Source organism: Oenanthe melanoleuca, chromosome 4 (assembly GCF_029582105.1).
Source record: "Oenanthe melanoleuca isolate GR-GAL-2019-014 chromosome 4, OMel1.0, whole genome shotgun sequence".
Classification (NCBI taxonomy): domain Eukaryota; kingdom Metazoa; phylum Chordata; class Aves; order Passeriformes; family Muscicapidae; genus Oenanthe; species Oenanthe melanoleuca.
The window spans coordinates 25,562,285-25,583,640 of NC_079337.1; the positions used below are offsets into that span (position 1 = coordinate 25,562,285).

General features: G+C 40.1%; 1 protein-coding gene across 5 annotated transcripts in view; it reads left to right on the forward strand.

Annotated features, from left to right (window-relative positions):
- CSGALNACT1 (chondroitin sulfate N-acetylgalactosaminyltransferase 1) overlaps window positions 1–19,068 on the forward strand; it is a 40,348-nt gene extending 21,280 nt beyond the window's left edge. For all 5 annotated transcript variants that reach the window (XM_056489870.1, XM_056489869.1, XM_056489868.1 and 2 more), the window contains 8 exons: window positions 1,906–2,162; window positions 3,670–4,583; window positions 11,245–11,461; window positions 12,659–12,760; window positions 13,503–13,681; window positions 14,028–14,122; window positions 17,200–17,281; window positions 17,667–19,068. In XM_056489870.1, coding sequence (XP_056345845.1) covers window positions 3,950–4,583; window positions 11,245–11,461; window positions 12,659–12,760; window positions 13,503–13,681; window positions 14,028–14,122; window positions 17,200–17,281; window positions 17,667–17,950 — 1,593 coding nt within the window. In that variant the 5' untranslated portion in view covers window positions 1,906–2,162; window positions 3,670–3,949 and the 3' untranslated portion in view covers window positions 17,951–19,068. The remainder of the gene's footprint in view (window positions 1–1,905; window positions 2,163–3,669; window positions 4,584–11,244; window positions 11,462–12,658; window positions 12,761–13,502; window positions 13,682–14,027; window positions 14,123–17,199; window positions 17,282–17,666) is intronic.
- The last annotated feature ends 2,288 nt before the right edge of the window (window positions 19,069–21,356 follow it).

Consider the following 21,356-nt stretch of genomic DNA (forward strand, 5'->3'; position numbering starts at 1 on the left):
CCTCCTCCCTGCAGCTCATTTTGAAGATTATTATAATTCTAGTGAAATCTCACAGTGACATATGCTGCTATTCAATGAAGATGTTTCAAACACCTACACAAATACTAATTGCAGCTTCTGCCACTTACTGCCTCTACTGAAAAAAAAAAAAAAAAAAAAAAAAAGAAAATAAAAGGAATTTCAAAGTTTTTTGAGCTAAAATGGGAGTTGCCAGTCTGTATTACACCTACAATAAGAAGCTGTGGCATAGTGCACTTAAAAACATGGAATTATCTGGCATTGCTCATGTCACGAGTGCTGAGAGATCACTGCATCTGCAAATATGACTGAGCTTTTGCCATTCATTTCTGTCTTCAACATGAGGAGTGCAGAAATTGTGAAGTTCAGAGGGGAGATACATACATAGAGATACTTTGGTTTGAGTCCCTTTCTCCTGCACATATTCTCGGTGTGGTTTTTGAGAATCAAAAATTCAGACTTGACATACATTGCCATTTTTGTGCAGAGAGAATTTCCTGTACCTCTTCTGTCCAATAAAAATTCAGATGTTGTTGAGAAACATTGATGGATGCATATCACCTGAAATTTCAAACCAACCAGCTTTCTGATTTTTGCCCCTCCATGTGATTGGGTGCAGCACCCTCCACTGAACATAAATGTTTACAGAGTGCTTAGAGTGCTGACAGAATCTGTTTCTCTGTTTAAATCATTTTTTGGGCCCAGGCTCCTTGAAAGAAGTGAAAAGCACCTCTGTGAGCTGGGTTGACCTCTAGCTGGGCTAACAGATTGAACTGAGGTTGAAGATGTTTTTGTAAGTGAAGGCTTTTTTAGGATTAATGTCCTTTTCCTCAGCCACCACACTAATCACTGCATATTTGTTACAGCTTCTCTTTGCAAAGAGACTAATACTACTTGATGCAGCTGACTGCTGTGAAACAGAGTCATTTTTGTCAGTTCCTGGAAAAAACCCTGACATTTCAGTTTGTCTTCTCTTCATCTCAGCTGGTGTGAAACCATGTTGAAATCAACAGAACCGTTGTTAGGAGGAGTTACCATCCCTGGCTTTCTGGTACTTGCCTGTGCAGCTGAGATACCTTAGCTGTGACCACTTTTGGTATTGATTTAAAGTAATCTGCTTTTTTTGGCACTGACCTGGATTGGGACTGCTTTGACAAGCATGCCCATGAGATATTAGTACAGTAACAGCTGTATATTTAAATGTCATTCACTGTAAGGCAATGCTACTGAAGCTACCACTACAATTTAATAAGACAGATCCAGAGGGCAAGCAATGAAAGCTTCTTGTCAGGATGCCTCCAGTCATGATGGTAAAATCCCTGTGAAGAAGGTTAAAGTCCCTATGGTCTCAATTCCTTACTATGAAAACAGTGTTTCAGAGGACAAAGTAGCTCTGTTAATTTACTGTCCTGAAATGTTTATAAAGATGCATCTTTGATGGGAGAGATCTCAAACCAGAAAACTATATAGAAAAGAGATAGTACCATGAAGAGAGAGATACCATATTTTAGTGAAGATAGCTATCTATATACGCATATATTCAAAGGTCAACATTTGAAGAGCTCTTTACCCAAAACTCAAATCTATTGCTGCTTATAGAAATGAAACAGTGTGTTTATCTAAGTCATTGAGATGTAATTTCAGTTTATACCATGTTAGTACAACTAATCCTTTCACTGATGTTCAGCTTCTGCCAATTCAGTCAATGGACTAATTGTGTGAAGGGAAGCATACAAGCACAGCAGTGTTTTATGTACTACGTCTCACCACTTCCTGACCCTGTCTCCCTGCACACTACCTTCTTACAGTCTTCTAGCCAGATCTGCTGTACAGTTAGAAATGCCCAGATTAATTTTCCCTGCTTTGACAGGCTCCTTTACATTGCAGGAAGCCAACATTTTTAGTGCATCCATAGGAAGCGTCTCCACTACAGCTTTTCACCACACGAGAGACAGACCGAAGATGTAGGCAGCTGACAAATGTGAAAGCAATGAAGAGGTGTTCTGAGGTTGACAGTGCTTTTCATAGTACACGCATTTTCTGGGAAAAGCATAAGAAGGGAGATAAACAGGCGATGATTTTGGCAAGCTGAGAAGAAGCTGTAGCAGACCAAGATGTTCCAAAGAGAAGATCACATCAAAAAGGTAAGGGTGCCAACTTTATCCTGTCCTTTTCTCCTGCTGCTTGAATATTTTCTTGAAAATCAGCAATTCTTTCTTTGAAAATGCTGACATTTTCTGGAGAATCCTATAAATGCTAAAAGTAATTTAGCATTACTTTAAAAAAAAATACGGTACTATTTTTATGGCTCATTCTAGCCCACTCAATTCCTGCTTGAAGTTGGGTTTTTTCCCAGAAGCTCTGCAAACTGATAAAATAATAGCAGTCCAAACATCAGAAATACCTCTGTGTAACTGCTGCATATGAAGTAAGAGTCAATTTGGGGGGGGGGCAGGGGGACTGGTGAAGCCACAGAGCAGTTTATAAAAGGTCCTACAGAAGATTTCAATTCAACACTAGAAATGACTGAAAATAACTCTGAAAGTCTTATTCTTAGTCAAACTGTTTTTACTAAGGGTGTGCCAGCAAGGATGTATGCCAGCAAGGACTCTGACTCTCTCTGTCAAAAGAGTGTCATGATGTCATGCACGCATCCAAGGGCTAAATTTGATTGCGTTCATGTCTAGCAATGCGTAATCTTGGATGTTACTCAGCATTAAGTGTACAGTCAGCTGAGTAACTGATGAAGTTCCTTGCACCAGCATAGATTTGGGCCAAACCCAAGGGATTTTGATCTGGTAATGTTCTCAGCATAATTGTTTTAATATACCTAGATCAATATTCAACTTCAATTATCTTATTTTTTTCCCCTTTTCTATATATACTTAAAGAAGTTTTATTAAAAATTATTATATTCCCAGTTCCACCTTCTTCGTGGTCTGGAGTCCTGGGCAGACTGAAAAACACAGTTCTGTAGATTTTTGCACAGCTTCTCATAATGTTATGAGAAATGAAAGAAGGTCTTGAATTGTTAAAACAATGTGCAATTATGACAGTTTCAAAATTCTTCCTCATTATTTGCTCTTTACAGGAGCATCTGGTAGGATATGTCAAACAATGATAGTTGCAGTAATTTGCCTTGATAATAGTTTTTAGCTTTCTGGTGATCACATTTCTGTTCCAGGTCAGGCTTAATATGTTCAAATGGCCCATATCTGTCACCTAGTGTTTTGGAAAAAACATGCCTGGAAGCTAAAATATATGTGGTAGCTGTGGGACTGAGTGCCTTTCAAAACTTGAGTGAACACTCCATGGTTTGAGAACACCTGAAGGACCATCAATGCCTGGTTTAACTGAGCACTTTAGCATCTGACCACTAGACACTTCCTAGTAATTCTGAAGCACGGGAGTCTTCGAGGCCTGGACTAGTTTTCCATTGGCAATGGGCCAAGCCATGTTATTAACAATGAAAGGGATGCATACAAGATTTTCCGCATAAGGATCTTGGCACCTTTAGGGTCTTAGCCCAAGCACTTCACAGCTTTGAGATCTGCTAGAGCAGCTGAGAAACAAGGTAAATTAGAACACTCTAAATGGACTAGGCTGACTCACCAAATTCTAACTTGTCTGTCTTTGTCCTTTATCTTTTAGGTCCCCAGGTTCCATCAGCCACCTTCTGATCACATTGCAGCAACATAGGTGTTGCCATGAGGATCAGGTGTCTGCTTCACAACTTGTCTTTTGGTCCTGCTGGGTATGCACCAGAGAGAGCTCCATACAGAGGCAGAGCACACATTTCAAGAGAGCTGACAAACTAGTTCCTGCACATACATGCATCTGTGTAAGAGTACTCCAAGATCAGAGGCCTCTGTGGCACTGCATGGATATAAGAACTGTTTCATGTGTAGGATTAGACTCTGCTTTTTGAGATATGATGCTCCGACGAGGATTTATTCTATTTCTTCCCCGACTTGTAGGCCTGCTGGTGGTGACCTGTTGCTCAATGTCTATTGTTTATATGTTGGCTTGCACACCCAAGGGTGACAACCAGCAGCTTGCCTTGCCCAGGGTGCACAGTCCAACTGTGAAGGAGGGATATGAAGCCATTCTACAAGAGCAAGAAGAGCAACACCGCAATTACATCATCAGCCTGAAGAAACAAATTGCTCAGTTGAAGGCTGAGCTCCAGGGCAGGACTGAGCAGCTTAAAAGCATGCAGAACCAGTACCCAGACTCCTTGGACATCCAGTTTGACCACAGTAAGCCAGAAAAGGCCCAGGACAACCTGTTAGCTTTCCTCCGTTCCCAAGTGGACAAAGCAGAGGTGCACAGCGGTGTTAAGCTGTCCACAGAGTATGCAGCAGTGCCCTTTGAGAGCTTCACCCTCCAGAAGGTGTACCAGCTGGAGACAGGGCTGACACGGCACCCAGAGGAGAAACCTGTAAGGAAGGACAAGCGGGATGAGTTGATAGAGGTGATCGAGTTAGCAGTGGGGAGCTTGAACAAGCCAGATGGGGTCAGCAAAGCAAAGCCCCGTGTGTACACAGCCTCCGACTTCGTTGAAGGTTCGTATGCAGAGAGCAGATTAGAAGGTCCACAGGGTGCTGAGGAGGAGTTCTGGTGTGACTGAGTTACTGAGCAAGATTGCAACTGTGTCAGAGCACAGATGTCTGGGATGGTGTTAGTGCTGTGACCCAGCGATGCTGTCTCAGGCACAATTGCAAAATGGCAGCTTTCTTGGGGAACAGGACTTTGTGACAACAAAGCCTGCCAGTCTCCTGTAGTGACAACAATGTGCGCTCACAGCTCTCTAGTCGTGCACTTGCCTCAAAATTGACAAAGCAAGAAGTGACACAGGCTGCAATCCCAGATCTATTTCCAGTGTTAACATTGGCAACTGCAGCTCAAATCCATGCTGCCATTCTCCTCCTTTCTGTTTGTTGTTTAGTTAATCTTTTCAAAATATGTTTCTACAGTTTTTATAGGTGCTGAACAAGCATGTATGACTGTTTGGCACCAGCTCTTCCATGCAAGGGGTGAGGAGATAGGAGATGTTTCCTGCCACACATTGCTTAATCAATTAAGCTGTGAGTCTGCCTTTATGCACAATCAAGGATCTTTGACTGGGTACCAGTGCTGTGCTTGGGGAACAAGTACAGAAAGACGTGGGGAAGAGATGCACACTAGTGCTGGCTCTGTGGACGTTCTTTATGCACTAATGGTCTTGCTGGCTTTCTTATACCATAGTGAAATACTCCAGAGGGAGGAAGCCTTTCATGTGACTCAGAGCTCAGAAAACTGGAGGCCTGTGCACCTCAGTGTGAGCTCAAGGAACCTTCCTTGTGTCCTCCCCTGTGGGGCATGTCCTTGCTTCTGTAGGTGCAAGGGAGCAAATTCTAATTCTCACTCATCAGTGCAGACTGATTTGTTTGCAAGTGCAGTGATCTATGTATTGGGGCTGGTAACAAAGAGACTTGGCAGAAAATTGCCCTGCCAAATCCCTTTGGAGATCTCTGTCGCCTCTTGTCACTTTCTTTTCCCTCAACTTCAAGAATGGCAAAAACTGCCAATCAAAGGACAAATCCATTGCTCTGTGTAACTTCCGTGTTTGTAGGGAGGACTGAGTTGTCTGTTCAGTTCTGCATTTCAAGTATAGTTTAGACTCTGAACTTGCTTTGGAAACAGTGCTCTGCAGGTGCTACTGCCTACACAATAAGTGAATAATAAGCTGGATTCTATGTCAGCTTCTGGCAACTTAGAGTAAGTCCAGGAACACAGCAACCATGAATCCATCAAGCCAGCTGTTTTCATTTTCTGGAACTGCCATGGGCAGCTGGAGATTTCTGGGAGTGTCCAGATTTGCACTGAAAGTAATAGCACTTACCCTTTAAGTGTTTTCCAGCTGCTTTAGCAATAACAGCACACAAAAGCTGTGTGCCTCTCTTATGTTAAATGTGGGGTGCTACCACTCTCATCTTAAGGTTGATTAGGTGGAGAGATGTGCTGAAGTGAAAATCAGGTAATCAGAGTCAGAGACAGGATTTAAAATCTGAACTGCTGCTGTCAGTATGTGGGATTTGTGTCCTTGTTTCTGCTGTATACAGGAATGCCTTTGACACTAGCTTTACTCAAGTGTGTTGCTGATCCTCAGCCTTGCTCGATCATAGAGCTGTGCACAGTAATCTTGTTTTCTTGGGCCTCCTTTGTGGATCTTTATTTTCTTGTGGATCACATCTGGCACCTGATACCACATTTTCAGTACCAGCTCATTGCTAGCATATGACAACAGGTAGGGTGGTGGTGTGTGACAATAAACTCAATTGGGGTCTGTATCTCTTCCTTTTTTAAATTTTGTGCATTTATTCTTGTCTTTGTAGAGGCAAATGTTTCTTCAAACACTTCTTGCATTTAAGGAGAAATGTTTTGTCTCTGTGGCTGGGGTATCTTAAAATTAGTGTTGCATCCTCTGCAGTTTCTAGACAGAATTACTTGTGCGTGGAAATTAGACTATGACCCTAGTACTTTATATCTGAGTTAAACTCCTGCCCAGCAGATTTGCTGTTATGTGAAATTTGGATAGGATTCTCAGTTCTCCTTCCAGAGTAATAGCTGACATGTAGTGGAATTTTCCGTTTCCCTCCCGTCCTTAATCAAAACCAAGAGAGCCACACCTTCTCCCTGGAGCTAGAGATGTATCCATCTGGTGGCTGCTCTGCTTAGCTTCTCTTTTGACAGAGGCACTTGGGTTATTCAGCTGCTGTAATACTCGCCTCTTCCCCTTATTCCTCCCACTAGCTTTCTGCCAAGGGGAGTCAGTAAGAAACAGCATGAGAAAAAACCAGAAATTTCTGTGTATTATAAGCAGGCAAAGGACTGCTCTGTTTCCAGTAGAAAGCCAGTTGCTCAGAAAGCAGGACAACAAGTCAGGTCATTTATGTAATTTATGTAAATAGCATGGGGGTTCCAAATAGATCTGGGAGTTGTTTATTTTCTCAGAGATGGAGATAATAATTCAGAGACTGACAAGCCTCCGTAGCGTGTTCCATAAGTGAATGGAATCACTGCCTGATGATACTCTTTTGTGATATGAACAGTTCCAGAAAATCCCTGCATTGGTTAAGAAATGCCCTGCTATAACACCTTCAAATATGCTGGATCATAAATTTTCCTGCTTGAAGTGTGTGGCTGTCTAGTGACTGGAATTTTATTCAAGGTCTCAGAGGCAAATGAAAAAGGAGTAGTTTTGCTTTCTCAAATGGACAGCTACTGGTAGTGGTCTATCTGATGGAATTTTGCCATGGAAACTTATTGGAAGAAAGGAATGATGCTTTCCATCAAAGGATAAGATGCTGTATTTTAATGCATGTGAAGTGAGAAGATCATTTTAGTACTGAGTTTAAACGAGGACAACAAATTCTGATAAATCCTCATAATGGCTCCTACATCATCTAACAGAAGGGAACTAATGAACCTGAGTCCAGAAGTGTTTCTAATGACACTAGGAGATTTGAAGCTTGTAGTCTGTGGAACTGAGGTTAGAATAGTCTTCCACTCAACAGTATTTTGTTAAGAATGCATGGCTGTTTGCTAGTTGCACGTTTCATGTATATCCATGTAGGTGACATTTGTTTGCCTGCTCTGCTGAAAAGACATCAGGTATTTCCCATTTCTTTAGAGAGCTCTGGTAATTGTTGCTCTGAAGAATGGAGACTTACTGCTCTTTCATCAGTTCTTCAGCCCAGGCCATTTCTGCTTTTCACTTCTTTTCCTTCATCTTAGGGCTATTCTGATGACACAGAATTTTTTTTGCTTAATTTTACATTGGGTTTCCAGAGGCTTTGACTTTTCTCCCTGCCTCTGAAAGGAATGGCATATATTCTGAAACATTTCTGCTGTAATAGAAGCAAGAGATGATCAATTAACCGTCTTTTATCCATATTGGATAATTAGCCTTTCCAAGGCTTTCATTTCAGAAGCAATCTTTTATGGAAAAGGTTTTTTGTTTACTTCTTTGAGACTATTTTTTTCCTCTCCTCATAGTTCATATCTTGGAATTGAGGCTGTTCGACACAGCTTTCTGAATCACATAAAAAGTCCTGGTGGCACAAATAAAATAGTGCCTTTGGAAATGGAAAAAATGTGTAAAAGGCAGGATGTTCTACTGGGTGAGTACCCAGAGTGACTCAAGACATTCAGATTAATTTCCAAGACTCACTGCCTGCTCTTGGGCAAATCACTTTGTTCTCTGCTTCTAAAAAGAAGATACTTTTGTAAGGAAAATTAATCCACAAACACCAGAGGTTTATGTCCAAAAAGGAGACAGAGGAGTCCTTTTTGCTTTATTCGAATAAAGGGAGAGGCCATGGGGCATTCCCCTGGGATCTCTCGAATTTTTGGAGGACGCAGCCTCCATTTTTATCCTAATTTCCTGGCCGCTTTTCCCTCTCTCTTTCCCCATTGGCTGAGGTACTCGAGAGGCACAGACTTCCTGGAACGCCTGACACCTGACATTCCCCTCTAATGTAAACCCTCCCTTTTAATTTTTAATTCTTGTAGAATTCATAGTTTCCCCCCCTGTTGCTTCTTTCATCTTCTGTTACCCAATTTCATTTACCAGCAAACCTACAGTTTGTTTGTAAAGGCAAATCTCTTTTTCTATTCACCAATCAGTGTAATCTCTCCCATTGTTTCTTTTATCTCTAGGTGCTAATTTTATCTACCAACAGATTTACAATTTATTTGTAAAGACAAATGTAACATTCCTCTCACTTTGAAAGGAAAATACTTAAAAATGAAAAATAAATAGTTTAAATATTCATCATGAATAGCCATCTTTAATTAGAGGCATTGAACTTGCATACAGTTCTCTTCAGTATAAAACATTAGGATTATAAATTCTTAGTTTACCATTTTGCACAAGGGAGCCTTGCCTTCATCTAAGCTACTTGTTTTCAGCCATTGTAGAAGTCCTAAACAAGAACAAAACTACAGAATTAGAAGCAGCATCTGTGTGTATAGCCCTAGGAGAGACCCCAGTCAGGTCACAACTTGCATTTTTCTTTAAGATACTTACTTGGCAAGGCTTCTGTTACTGTGCAGTTCATCCCTCCAGGGAAATGGTATTTGTGAGGTCATTGTTTCTTGGCTGGGATAGGTAAAAGAGAATGTAAAAGCAAAAGCTGAGATGTTGCATGGTAGATACTATTAGATTTGTTAATTTAATTTAGATCTTTTTTATTATGAAAATACCAGTTCACTATGTCAAATATGTGAAACCGTCCTATCAATTTATCTCTAAAGAGAATGCAAATCAGATTTAGTTTAGAATTTTGTTTAGCTGAATGTCAAAATGTTGCCTTAACCTTTCAAACACAAACTTCCTTGGTAAAACCTGTGTTCAGAAACTGCCTGAGCAAATGAGTGCACCAAACAATGCATTCAGATCATCATCAGGCTTTCTGTAAGAATAAATGGGTAAGCAGAATTCAAAGGCCCAGATTTCTATTCTCTGGCCACCAGGAGGAGGAAATCAAGAAGCTATTAGGTCACTATTCAGATGAGCTCCAGTTCAGTAACAGATGTAGTTCATGGTCTGCAGCTTGGGCAGACTCTATGAAAAAAGCTAGGAGGAGTCAAGGGCACAACTTTGAAAGATTAGCACTAAAAGAATTATGGAGCTGCTATCTCCCTAGATTGATTTCCTATGCTAGAAGGAGGATTGGAGCATTTGTTGAATCAGCTTATATTAAAGATAAAACATGATATGAATAATAGATCAGTAAATTTGCATATATTAGTCAGCTGAAGTGTTCATTAAGAATGAAACACTTGGAGAATGATAGTGAAGATAAGACAGTCCACAGAACTCTCTCCAGATAAAATCATGCCTCATTAATCTTTTGATTATACCAATGTAAAAGATGCAATATAAGACAAAGAGATCATGTCACTTTGCTCCTTGAAGAAAACTTTGACACAGACCTTCACAAGAAATACAGACAGAACTGACAGTCTATGGTTCAGATGCCCAGCACTGTTACACATCAGGGAATAACCAAGATTAAAAAATAAAAGCAAGCCTTATTTTGGTCTTGTTTTTCATAACCAGAAGAAGCTGTTCTTCCTAGCCAGATAGAGAGGGGGAAAAAAAGAAAAGAAAAACAAGTTAAGAGGAGGGGTTTTTTCAAGATGTTTGTGCTTGTCTCTTTAACTTCTGCAAGTGATGGAAGGCATTGCAATTATACTCTTGTACTGATTAAGTTGTTAAGACGTTTACAGTGGCATAATGAGTAGTTAGAATTAGCATTAATTTTTCTTTCTTAAACATAATGGATTTGTCAGTGAAAAAGCTTTATTTCAGTATATACTATAGGGACTGAAGTATCATTTAGAGTGGGTAAAATCTATAGCCTTTTTGTCGAATTAATTTCATTTAGGATATTATAGTATTTTAGTGTGGCATGATCAGGACTTTTATAGTTCATGCTGGCCCTCAGCATGAACCAATCCAGTTTCACCCATCAATTATGTTAAAAGTTCTTTCTATATAGGAAATAAATACATGATTGTATGAATTAAGTATCCTTGTCTAGCCTCTGACAAACTGTAGTATCATCCATGCAGACCATTACTTCACCAGGAGTGGGCTACCATAAAGAAAATAGCAGTCTCTTGAGAATTGAGTAACAGGAGAGTTTTGTCCTGAATGGCAGTGGGAGAAGTTGTTGGCTGGGGCCTGGTTGCATAGTTTTATCAGGGAACTTTCCAGAGAATCTCCCAGTGCTCATTGGGAAATTGCCTTTCTGGGAGATGGCCTAATCCCTCCTGTTACAGAGAGGCAGACTGCCTTTGCAGTCTCTCTGCATCCCATTACCATGCCTGTCTGTAGTGTGCAATTGAAGCAGTATGAAAACTAAGGACAGTATGTCTGCTGGGTTATACTGAAAGTGAGCAGTTCGTAGCCTTCAGGGGCTTGTAACTCAGCCAAGCCTTGGAATGTGCCTGCAAGAATACCAAACAGCTCCTGGAACCCAAGGTTGTGTCCCTGCTACAGTGATGGCCCCCTTGAACGATGGTGGACTGTGTATTGGTTTTTGGGGTATTGGTAAATACCCCATTGCTTCTTCTACATTTTCAGCTTAGCTGTAGCAACTTAAGACTTTCTCCTTTTTTTCCCTGGAGCCCAACTTAAATCCAAAAATCTCTTCCTTTTTTGTTTTTGTGCAGGGATCTACCGCACAGAAAAAAACAAAGGCACATTGTATGAGCTGACTTTCAAAGGCGATGCAAAACATCAGTTCAAGAAGATTGTTTTATTCCGGCCATTTGGTCCTGTAATGAAAGTGAAAAATGAAAATGTCAATATGGCTGACACACTTATTAATGTCATTGTGCCACTGGCCAAGAGAGCCAGCAAATTTCGGCAATTCATGCAGAATTTCAGGTGGGTTTCCTTCAATGCTGCCTTTACTTTTTCTTACTTGGAAAGTAAGATGCAATTAAAGGAGTTATCAAGACCTCACTCACTGCTACTTTTACATAACTGTTCATTGTGCCACTAAGTGATTTTTGAGATAACAGACTGAAAGGCATTTGGTTGCTTAATGCATTGTAATTAGCAGTTAAGGCAATTATATTCCAGTCATCAGGGGTTCTGATTTGCATGTACCTGACCTAAGAGTCTCTATCTGTTTGTTTGGCACATACAATTGTGGCAACATGAGAATTTCATGCAGTAGTTGCAAAGGAGCATTTCTGAGGAAAAGGGGACTCAGTGCTCCCAGACACTTTGCTAGGCTCCATTAGATAAAATATTAAGGAAAAAATAAGGCAAGCAGGAAATGTATTTGAACTCTCAGCATAGTTACTCTTCAACTGTTTTTTTTCAGCACAGGCACTATGTTCAGAGAGAGAGCTTAATTGAGATGTAACTTTAAATAGCTGCCTAGAAAAGACTGTGTTATCAAAAGATATTGACTCTTACAATGGGATGTTTTGTCTAATTACAGCCATGTAAGAATAGGCTCCTTATCTAAATTAGCCATCTGATTAGTATTGTGATTATCTTGTTTTAGACTGGGAGAAATCGCCCTCTGGTCATACTTATCTCTCTACTGATTATAGATGAACTCTTGCTAGCTAAACTTGGTGCAAGTGAGGCATGGTTCTAGCACTTGTTCAGATTGGTCTTACCCTTGAGCTATGCTTTTGAGCTCTGCTTAATAGTTAGGTTTAGTAAATGCCAAAGATCTGAACTCTGGAATATCTGTTACAAAAACTCAAGGTTATGACATAAGGTATTATAAAAATCCCCCTTCTCATATTCTTCCGAGTGCTGAAGTTGTTGCCTGCCTGATCATTCTTCCTGGGGCTGGATGGCCTCTTTTAACAGTGTCCTATTAATATAACAAATTCTGCTTGTAGAGCTTGCACCTGATAGACTGTTATCTGATATCTGCCTGATATCTGTTCCTTCTAAGGGAGAAAATGAGCCACTTTGTCAGGACAAGAATGTCTGTCAGTGAATCATGTCCCCAGGAATGCCTCCAAGGTTCACCCTACTCTGCCTTCCCCAGCTGCTGTAGGTTATTGAAGGAAGCTATCTTTTGGGACAAGTCACAAATCTGTATCTTTTCTCCAGGGAAATGGGCATTCAGCAGGATGGGAGAATTCACCTCACTGTAGTTTACTTTGGAAAGGAACAAATGAATGAAGTCAAATCAATACTTGAAAATACATCTAAGTAAGTACCTGAACATCTGGTGTGTGCTGTTCATATACAGCAATCCTACATGGAGACTTGACAACTCAAAACTCATAGTTGTGCCAAAGGGTTCTAAAGTACATTGCAGAAAATAGCTTTCTTTTTGTATCAAATAAAAATGGTATTACCCAAAGTCCCAAAGAGTAGTCTTTAGAACTGCAGAGCAGGTTTTTTTTTTTCCTTTTTTTCCTCCCCCCACACACTGGTAACTCTTTAGTTCTTTGAAAGTGGCTTTAACTGTTAGGACTGAAAACTGACTTCCAAAAGCAGGTGAAAGACAATTTCAGTAAAGGACAAAGTTCTGCTCTTTGAGTTTGGTTACATAGCTGTGTTTGTCAAGATCATGTGGCACTGCAGCCTTTTGCTCGTCTTCTCTGTATAGGAAGACCCTTGTATAGACACAGTAATGTAACCACGGGTAATTGAAATTTGCATACTGAAGGTATTTTTGTTAATCTAAACCTTGTTGGGATTTTTGTGAGATCTGCCCAAAGAAAGTCTGTGACAGGAAAGCTAAAGTGTGAATACACAGGTCAAACTCTGAAAATAGATAGACATAGTGGAAATCTTAGGAGTCAAACAGGACATCTCCTCCTTCCAGCTCTTCTCAGAACTGTGAAACTATAGATTTCTACTTTAATTCTTTCATATGAGGTTCCCAGCTCCGACTTGTATTAAGAGCTGTATGGACAGGATAAATTGCTGAATATTTTCCTTCTAGGTCAGCCAACTTCAAGAACTTTACCTTTATCCAGTTGAATGAAGAGTTTTCCAGGGGCAAAGGATTAGATGTTGGTGCTCGATTTTGGAAAGGAAACAATGTTGTTCTCTTTTTTTGTGATGTGGACATATACTTCACAGCCGAATTCTTGAACTCCTGTAGATTGAACACACAGCCAGGTACTGCTTTTCATGAAGTGCATTGTCTTTCAGCTGGTTCTACCTCTTATGTAAAATCCCTCACCAGAGTATTCTTGCCTTTAAATTGGTAATGAAGCTACTGTAAATCAGTTGTAACAGTTTCTGCTCCCAATGTGATAGAATCTCTTGCCGTCAGCACCTATGCTTTCTGGAACAGGATCTTTTTATTAATTATACCCTCACATTCACATTCTCGTGGAAAGAGCATAAGCTCAGTGCAAAACTTGTGTGACTTTGGATTTGGTCAGGCCTGGACTGTACCTTGTAAGAGACAAGTGTATTCTATACAGTTTTTAAAAAAAAATAACTCCATTGTCATTTCCAGGGAAGAAGGTATTTTATCCTGTTCTGTTCAGCCAGTATAACCCCAGTATAATTTATGGTCACCATGATTCCATCCCATCTTTAGAACAACAGCTGGTAAGTACATGCTTCTCTGAATGTCTGCTTTTATTTGAACAAAGCATTTTTTAAAGGTACATGTGCTCTTGGATAGCATTTCCCTATTCCTTGTGTACAGTGACCACCACACAGACAAAATTAACTACAATACTCATCTTACTGTGAGTATGCAGGTATGTTTCACTGGGAAGTATATTGGTGCCATTTATTTTTAAAGTTTTTTGAAGTTTTTTTACATGGAAACTAAGAATTTTAAAAATGTCTGATTCTCTGCTAGAAGGAATTTCCTAACTAGTGAGCATGGTGCGCTATCTTGGGTGACAGTCCTTGACTTGTAATTTATTCCTATCACTGAATACTGCATTTGAAGACCTAACATTTGTAAAAAGCAGAGCTGTCCTTAGATCAGTCAATAAAAAGAGAATTCCAGGGGCTGTCAGAGTTATTCCCCCACTAAACTGAACACCTTACAGTGGCCTTTTCCATCCCACAGTTCATGAGTGAACTGTCTGCGAGCAGTGTGTTTCTGAAGTGTCTAAGTCAAATCACATGCTTGGGGCTGTCATTTTATCCTGGCACTGATACAACACAGCACAACTCCACTGCTTTTCATCTCACCTGCTTATTCTTGATAAGGCATATGATTAATACATGTATGAGTTTCCTGGATGAGGAGGGAGTTATTGTGAGGAAGAAAGAGCTCACAGATGAGAGGTTCACATGAATGTTAGTGACCAAAACGTTGCTTGGCATTGCTGTAAACACTGTTTTCCATTCTCTTGTGCTCTGGTGTTGCACCGTTTTTGAACCTAAAGTCCTCATAGAAGGGAGTCTTTCTTCTCTCCAGAGTCATTGAGTCACAGACCTCTGCCCACTAGTGCTGCTAAGTGGCTGAATTTTCAAATTGAAACATAAGCCAGCTTTGCAGCTTCATTCAGTTCCTCTGGGCCAGGTCCTAACCTGCCACATCTGCCTCTCTTACTACCAGGCACTGCACTTATTAGGGCCTGGGACACTGTCACCAGAGCATCCCAGCTTCTATTGTTGTTCTGGGTAGATAAGATTTAGGGGTGGTGTGAGCCCAGGGAGAGTCACAGTTGAAAAAGATCACTTGGGATCTGAGTCCAGTCTTCTGTGATCACTACACCCACCTTGTACAGTTCCTCTATAAAAATGAAGAATGGGAGTTTGAAAAGTCCATCCAAACTATTTTAAAGTATTTTTTTGTCTACTGATCTATGTGTTATGAAAAATATAGCCAGAAAGCCTTTTACCACAGAGTCTGGAAAATCCCTTGTACTGTTTTTTTTTCTCAGAAGAAACTTGTTCTGATCATACCATGGGATTCACATAAGCTTTTCTCTCTCTGCTCAGAGTCTGTCAGGGATCCTTAAGCTTGTAAGAATTGTGCTTAGGGAATGAACGAGTTTAGCTGTCAAGCTAGCATAAAATCCACAAAGTACATTGTCAGGATTGTGAAAATATTTATAGCTAATATTTGAGTCACAAAATGTGATGCTTATGTCAGAAAAGCTTCTTGATTTAAAGAAGTACAGCCAATCACATATTAATGTATATTTTTATATTTTTAGCCCACATTAGTTACTGGGCATAAGGCCAGATCTATGCCAATACAACAAGACAGTGTTAGCTCTCTGTCCTGGAACTTGGGCTGCTGAGAAGAAAAAAACAAGCCTTCAGAAATCTCTGATAGAATTTGATTTGTGCAGCAGCCACTTGCCCTACTGGGAATAATGCTAATGCACATGAGTAGCTTGCTGTAAGGGCATTGTGATGATCTTGGAGGTCTCTTCCAAGCCAGCCATTCTGCGTGTGATTCTCTCTGTGTCTGTCTGTGTGTGTGTGTGTGTGCGTGTGTGTGTGAGATGGAGATTTCTTGTTACAGTGCAAGCCTGACAGATACAATCTTGTTTCCTTTTAATTGGCTTCTGCAGTGACCTGGCTGTTTCAAGGAAAGGATAAATGACAAATGAAGTGTATAGGAATGTGAGCAGTAAAATAAAAAAATAATAAAAAAAATATATTTGAAGTGACAAGAATTATGAACAAAAAGGGGAGGCATAAATGAGAAATCAGGAGAGAAAATTTTGAAAGAGCATTTCTTCATAAAGGAAATATTGGGATTTGGGAGCCTGGAAATGGAAATTCTCTTTCCTCATCTTCTAAAATTCTGTCACAAGGTTTTCCTTCTGTCAAGATTTTCCAAAGCAGCTGCTTAGGGTTTCTAAACAGAAATTCAAGAGTGTGAAGTACTGCTGACTTGCTCAGAGGATTTAAACGCCTGTCCCAGTACCTTGAAGCTCTTGAATGTCTCATGAGATTGGGTTAGGTCACTCACACACATGAATTATGATCTTAGAGATCTGTTCTTGGATATCTGCTTTTCAGAATTATAGCCATGGTTTATCAGTGCTCTTATTTTTTACCTGTAATACATAACGTTTTTATTGTCCATCTCGGGAAGGCAGACCATTCATTTTTACAAAGGCTTTTATGGGACATATATCTATCACCCAGCATTTCTGGAGTTCAATTTTAGGTGGATATAGCAGCTCTATAATGGAAGCTTATTCTTGTTACTCAAAATCAACGTAATCAAAAAGCTGTCAGTAGTGTGATCATATTAGAGCCACTGTTTTCTTCTAGAGCTCTTGTGGTCCACAATGCAGATGCCACCATCTACTTTGACAGCAGAGTCTGGCTTCTCTGGTTTGCCAATGTGTTTCTTTCATCAGGTGTGAATCCCACAGAAACTAACAATTTTGGAGGATGCTTTGCCTGCAAAGAAGTAAATGCCAGAGGTGTGATATTGTTCTACAACAGCAGAAGTGGATCAAAACCTAATTGTTCTGGATCAGGGAGGGTCATCCATGACAGCTAAGAACACAGCTGTTTGGAAGGAGGGGGCAGATATATCCAACGATTATTTACTAAAATGGGTTCAGGACCAGCTGTGGATGCATATGGGGAAGAATAAAAGGGCAGTTTCTCCTATTTCCAACCACATTCAAGTCAGAATGCTCACTCTGAAAGTATTTCTGCTTCTACGTAAACATTCTTTTCCCTCCATGCAGACTATTAAAAAAGAAACTGGATTTTGGAGAGACTTTGGTTTTGGGATGACTTGCCAGTACAGATCTGATTTTATCAACATAGGTAAGAAAAATACACTCCAATACACCTGCCTTTTTGCTAAAACACAGAAAATTATGATCAACCTCCCTTTTCTTTGCCAGTATGTCTGTGTCACTAATTTGCAGTATTGCTGTGGTTAGATAGCCTGTGGTTCAGGCTTTTCCTAGGTGCCATAGAATTACCAGAATCTAAGCACTGCTTATAAATAAAGTTACAAAACAAACAAACAAACAAACAAACAAACTTATCTGATAGTGAAAGATTTGAAGATGAGCAGTTTGATGTTCACAGGAAGTGTGTGTGCTTTAAAGGGCTGGCTGGAGTCAGAAAATGGCTGCAGTGCAATTAATAGCATCAAGTTTGCTAACAGATTTCTAAGTTTTTTTTTTAATTTTCTTTGTGTCAGGTGGCTTTGACCTGGACATTAAAGGCTGGGGTGGTGAAGATGTGCATCTGTACCGCAAGTACCTTCACAGCAACCTCATGGTGATCCGAACGCCTGTCAGGGGTCTCTTCCATCTGTGGCATGAAAAGCAGTGTCTGGATGAGCTGACTCCAGAGCAGTACAAAATGTGCATGCAGTCCAAAGCCATGAATGAGGCTTCTCATGGCCAGCTTGGGATGCTTGTTTTCAAGCAAGAGATTGAGACACACCTGCATAGACAGAAATTGAGCAATAAGAAGACATGAATCCAGAAAGGGAGGTTTAAAGCCTCTGAATTGGACTTTAGGGTGTTTTGGAAAAGAGGTATTAACCAGAAAAGTTGGGATGAGACTGAAGGAGGATGGAGATTCCAGCAGGATGGCAGGAAAAGAAGAGGGAAAAGTCTGTCCTCCCTACTATTGTTTTAATTCTAGTGGGGCTTTTAAGTACTCCATTATTCTGACTGTTCAGCACTTGCTTCTGGGGAAGACTTGAACACTTGATGAGATTCAAGGTCACATCAGAGAGACAATGAACGTTATGTGGTATTATGTGACCAGTGTGGTATTCACACTAACAAATGGATGTGCTTTTCCTTTGAAATATTTGTAAGATGTGCACAGTTATTTAAAGGATTGATTTTTTGGTGGTCCAATAATTAGGAGTTATTTTTTACATCTAACTTGACATATCTAAAAAGGGCTATTTTTGAATAAGTACAGAGACTCTTGCTGTGAGAAGGACATCTGATTGCTAACCACGGTAAAACTGGAGTGACCAAAAATACTTTTACTTTAAGGGGCTGGGAAGGGGAGCAGCAGCAGTGCATTAAAAGGCCATTTTCTGTTCATCCAGAGAAAGAGATTTCTCAGAAAGTGCTTTCTAAACTTAAGAGACAGGTCAAGTGTGACCCTGTGGACAGTGATCCAAAAGCAATGAGCCACATCTGTATTGTGTGAATCAGATCATGTATTTCTGCTTTAGAATGCTGTATGTATTTCAAGATTTATTTTTAAATTAAATTTATTTGTCTTGGGAATTATTTTGCCATACTTCAAGTTTTCTACTTCTAGCCTTAGTAGGAAACAGTACAGCCTTGCAATGCTTCGAAAATGCTCTGCAGATCTGTGTTCCTGTGGACAGGAGCTAGTTCAGAAGTGATTTTTCTACACAACCTGGTCACTGGAAGGCAGAAGTTTTATCATGCTGAAGAAAAGGAAATACATATCAACTTGCAGTACTGATTTAGCAGGAGGCTTTAAACTCCAAATGCCAGATACAAACAGTGATGAACATTTTCTGACTTTATACCAAAGTACTTCTTCTAAACCAAATACAGAGTCTTGTCCAGGGTATAGAAAGCTTTTTGTAATTAACAAATAAATTTTTGTGATTGACTACTGGACCCTGCAAATTCTCTTATAATAATTATAGGTACTAATTGTAAAAATTAGTCATCTTCTTAATAGTTTTTGTTGCAATTGCCTAAAACTGTTAAAACTCTGAGTACTGCTCTTATAAAGCATTTTCTTTTAGTACTGACTGCTATTTAGCATTTTAATATATAGTAACCAACAAAAACTGCATGGGCTTGTAAATCCCATTTGCTTACCTAAATGCTGTTTCTCTGAGCAGTCTCTTTATTTTAGATTCAGATTAATTCAAGGCAGTTTGAACCAGATTTTAATTTGGTTTTTGGCTTGTAAAAGCTGGGGGGAAGAAAGGTAGCACTGAACAATGAACGAACCACTCTTCGTTGTGAAGCTGTGCAGTAGGAAGAGTGCTATGAACCCCTTTTGAAAGCACTGCATGCAGGCAGAGAGAGACCATGCTGCTGCAAGTACCTTCTCCTTGGACAGGTTTATATGTGTTTGCCTTTTGTTGGTGCAAAGGATCTGCATTGCACTTGTTTTGCAAATCACCAAGTGTCCAAAACACTGTGCAAGTACAAAAAGAATAGAAACTTTGTATACTTTAAAACCTCAATCCCAAAATACATCACTTACCATAGAAATTTAGGTAATCACTCAAGTAGATCCTCCAAAGAACTGTTTTGTTCCCAGAACACAGGATAAACTATTTATAAAGTGCTTTGTATTGATGAAGTAACTTTACAAACATTATGCAATGGAGGAGACAGGTATGGCTTGTTGAGTGCATAGGAAAGTTTGGTAATGCAGCTGCTCCAAAGCAAAAGTCATTCCTACAGTCCCACTTAAACATGAGTTTGAAACTGGATGCTGTACACTATGAAAGTTTCATAATCATAGCCTACCTCAACTTTAACTATTTCCATGATGGTTTTATTCAGTCTTCCCTGAGCCACACCTGTAAAGCAGGACTAGACCAGATGATCTCCAGAGGTCCCTTCAAATCTCTATTAGTCTCTGCACTGGACAGTTGTAAATTCAGCCCTTCATTACTTGGGGTACCTTTGCAAGCATGTCATCTGCATCCTGTCAGAGTATTGCAACATATGTTTTAAAACAGCACCTTTGTGATTTTCTTGTATGTCCTTTTCCACAGAGATGCTGTTCCTCTTGCCAGGAGTCATACTGTCTATGCAGTTTCTGTTCCTTGGTTGCAGAAGCCAGCTTGGCAAGAACTGAGATGGTATCAGTGATGGAGAGATCCAGCCCACAGTCATTGGCCACATCAGGGCAATCTAATCACAGCAGAGATCTGGCAGGGCTCTGTTAGAGGTGGAGACTGCACTGACAGGAGAGGTGAAGAACAGCATGAGAAAGGGAAAGTGCTGTTACTTATGTTTCTGTAAGCCAAGTGGAGCTCTAATGGGTCTTCCAGCCCAGTTAGAAAAAAGTGAAATCCAAAGACAGCAGCCAACAGAACATTAGATTTTGTTATGAAGGTCTCTGCCTTCCTTGTCCCCAAACCAGCTTGTGATCTTAGAATGACAACTGATTGGATCTTGGTTGAGAAGGGACTAGAGATGGCCTGTGCAGGCCATCTGGGGACTCCTTACTTTACTTTTTGATGACTGCAGCATGCTGTGGCTAAAGGCATTGAGCAGAATAAATTGCCATGCTCCTCCAGGATTCATGATCTCTCCAGCAAGCAATTTTCAAATTGACTCCTCTTGTAATCCTTACACAGCATCCCTCGAAGAAGTAAAGATTCTACAGAGAAACTCCCAAAGGTATGTCATCACCCTTGATTCTCAACTGCTGCAAGACATCCTTGCTCCACAGATTTTCAGGGTAACTGGATTTTGGAGCAATAGAAAATTCAGTCTTGAGGGGATCTGTTCTAGCAAGGTAGTTGCCTTTGCAGTCAGTGCAATATTATTGCAAATGTTCATATTTCTTGCCTCACAGCAGAAAAGTGGGTCTTTGAAAAACTGAAGCATGACTCAAACACATGGGATGATGTGAACATGGATAGTGGTTTTCCCTAGGCTGTACTGAGACAATATTTGCAAATAAGTAGTTTAATATAAAGGCAGTGAATCTACTGGTCCACTTGTCAGCATGTCAAACCCTGAGGAGTTTTATTAAAAACCTTAGAGTTAAAATTGATTATGTCCTGCTATGCCAGATCAGCCTGCACCTTACTTTTCAAGTTAACACATCTCAAAGTATGCTTTTTAGACCATACTTTTCCTCTGTCTTTACCAACCCACAGTGTTGGCTTTACCAACACTTCACAATTTGT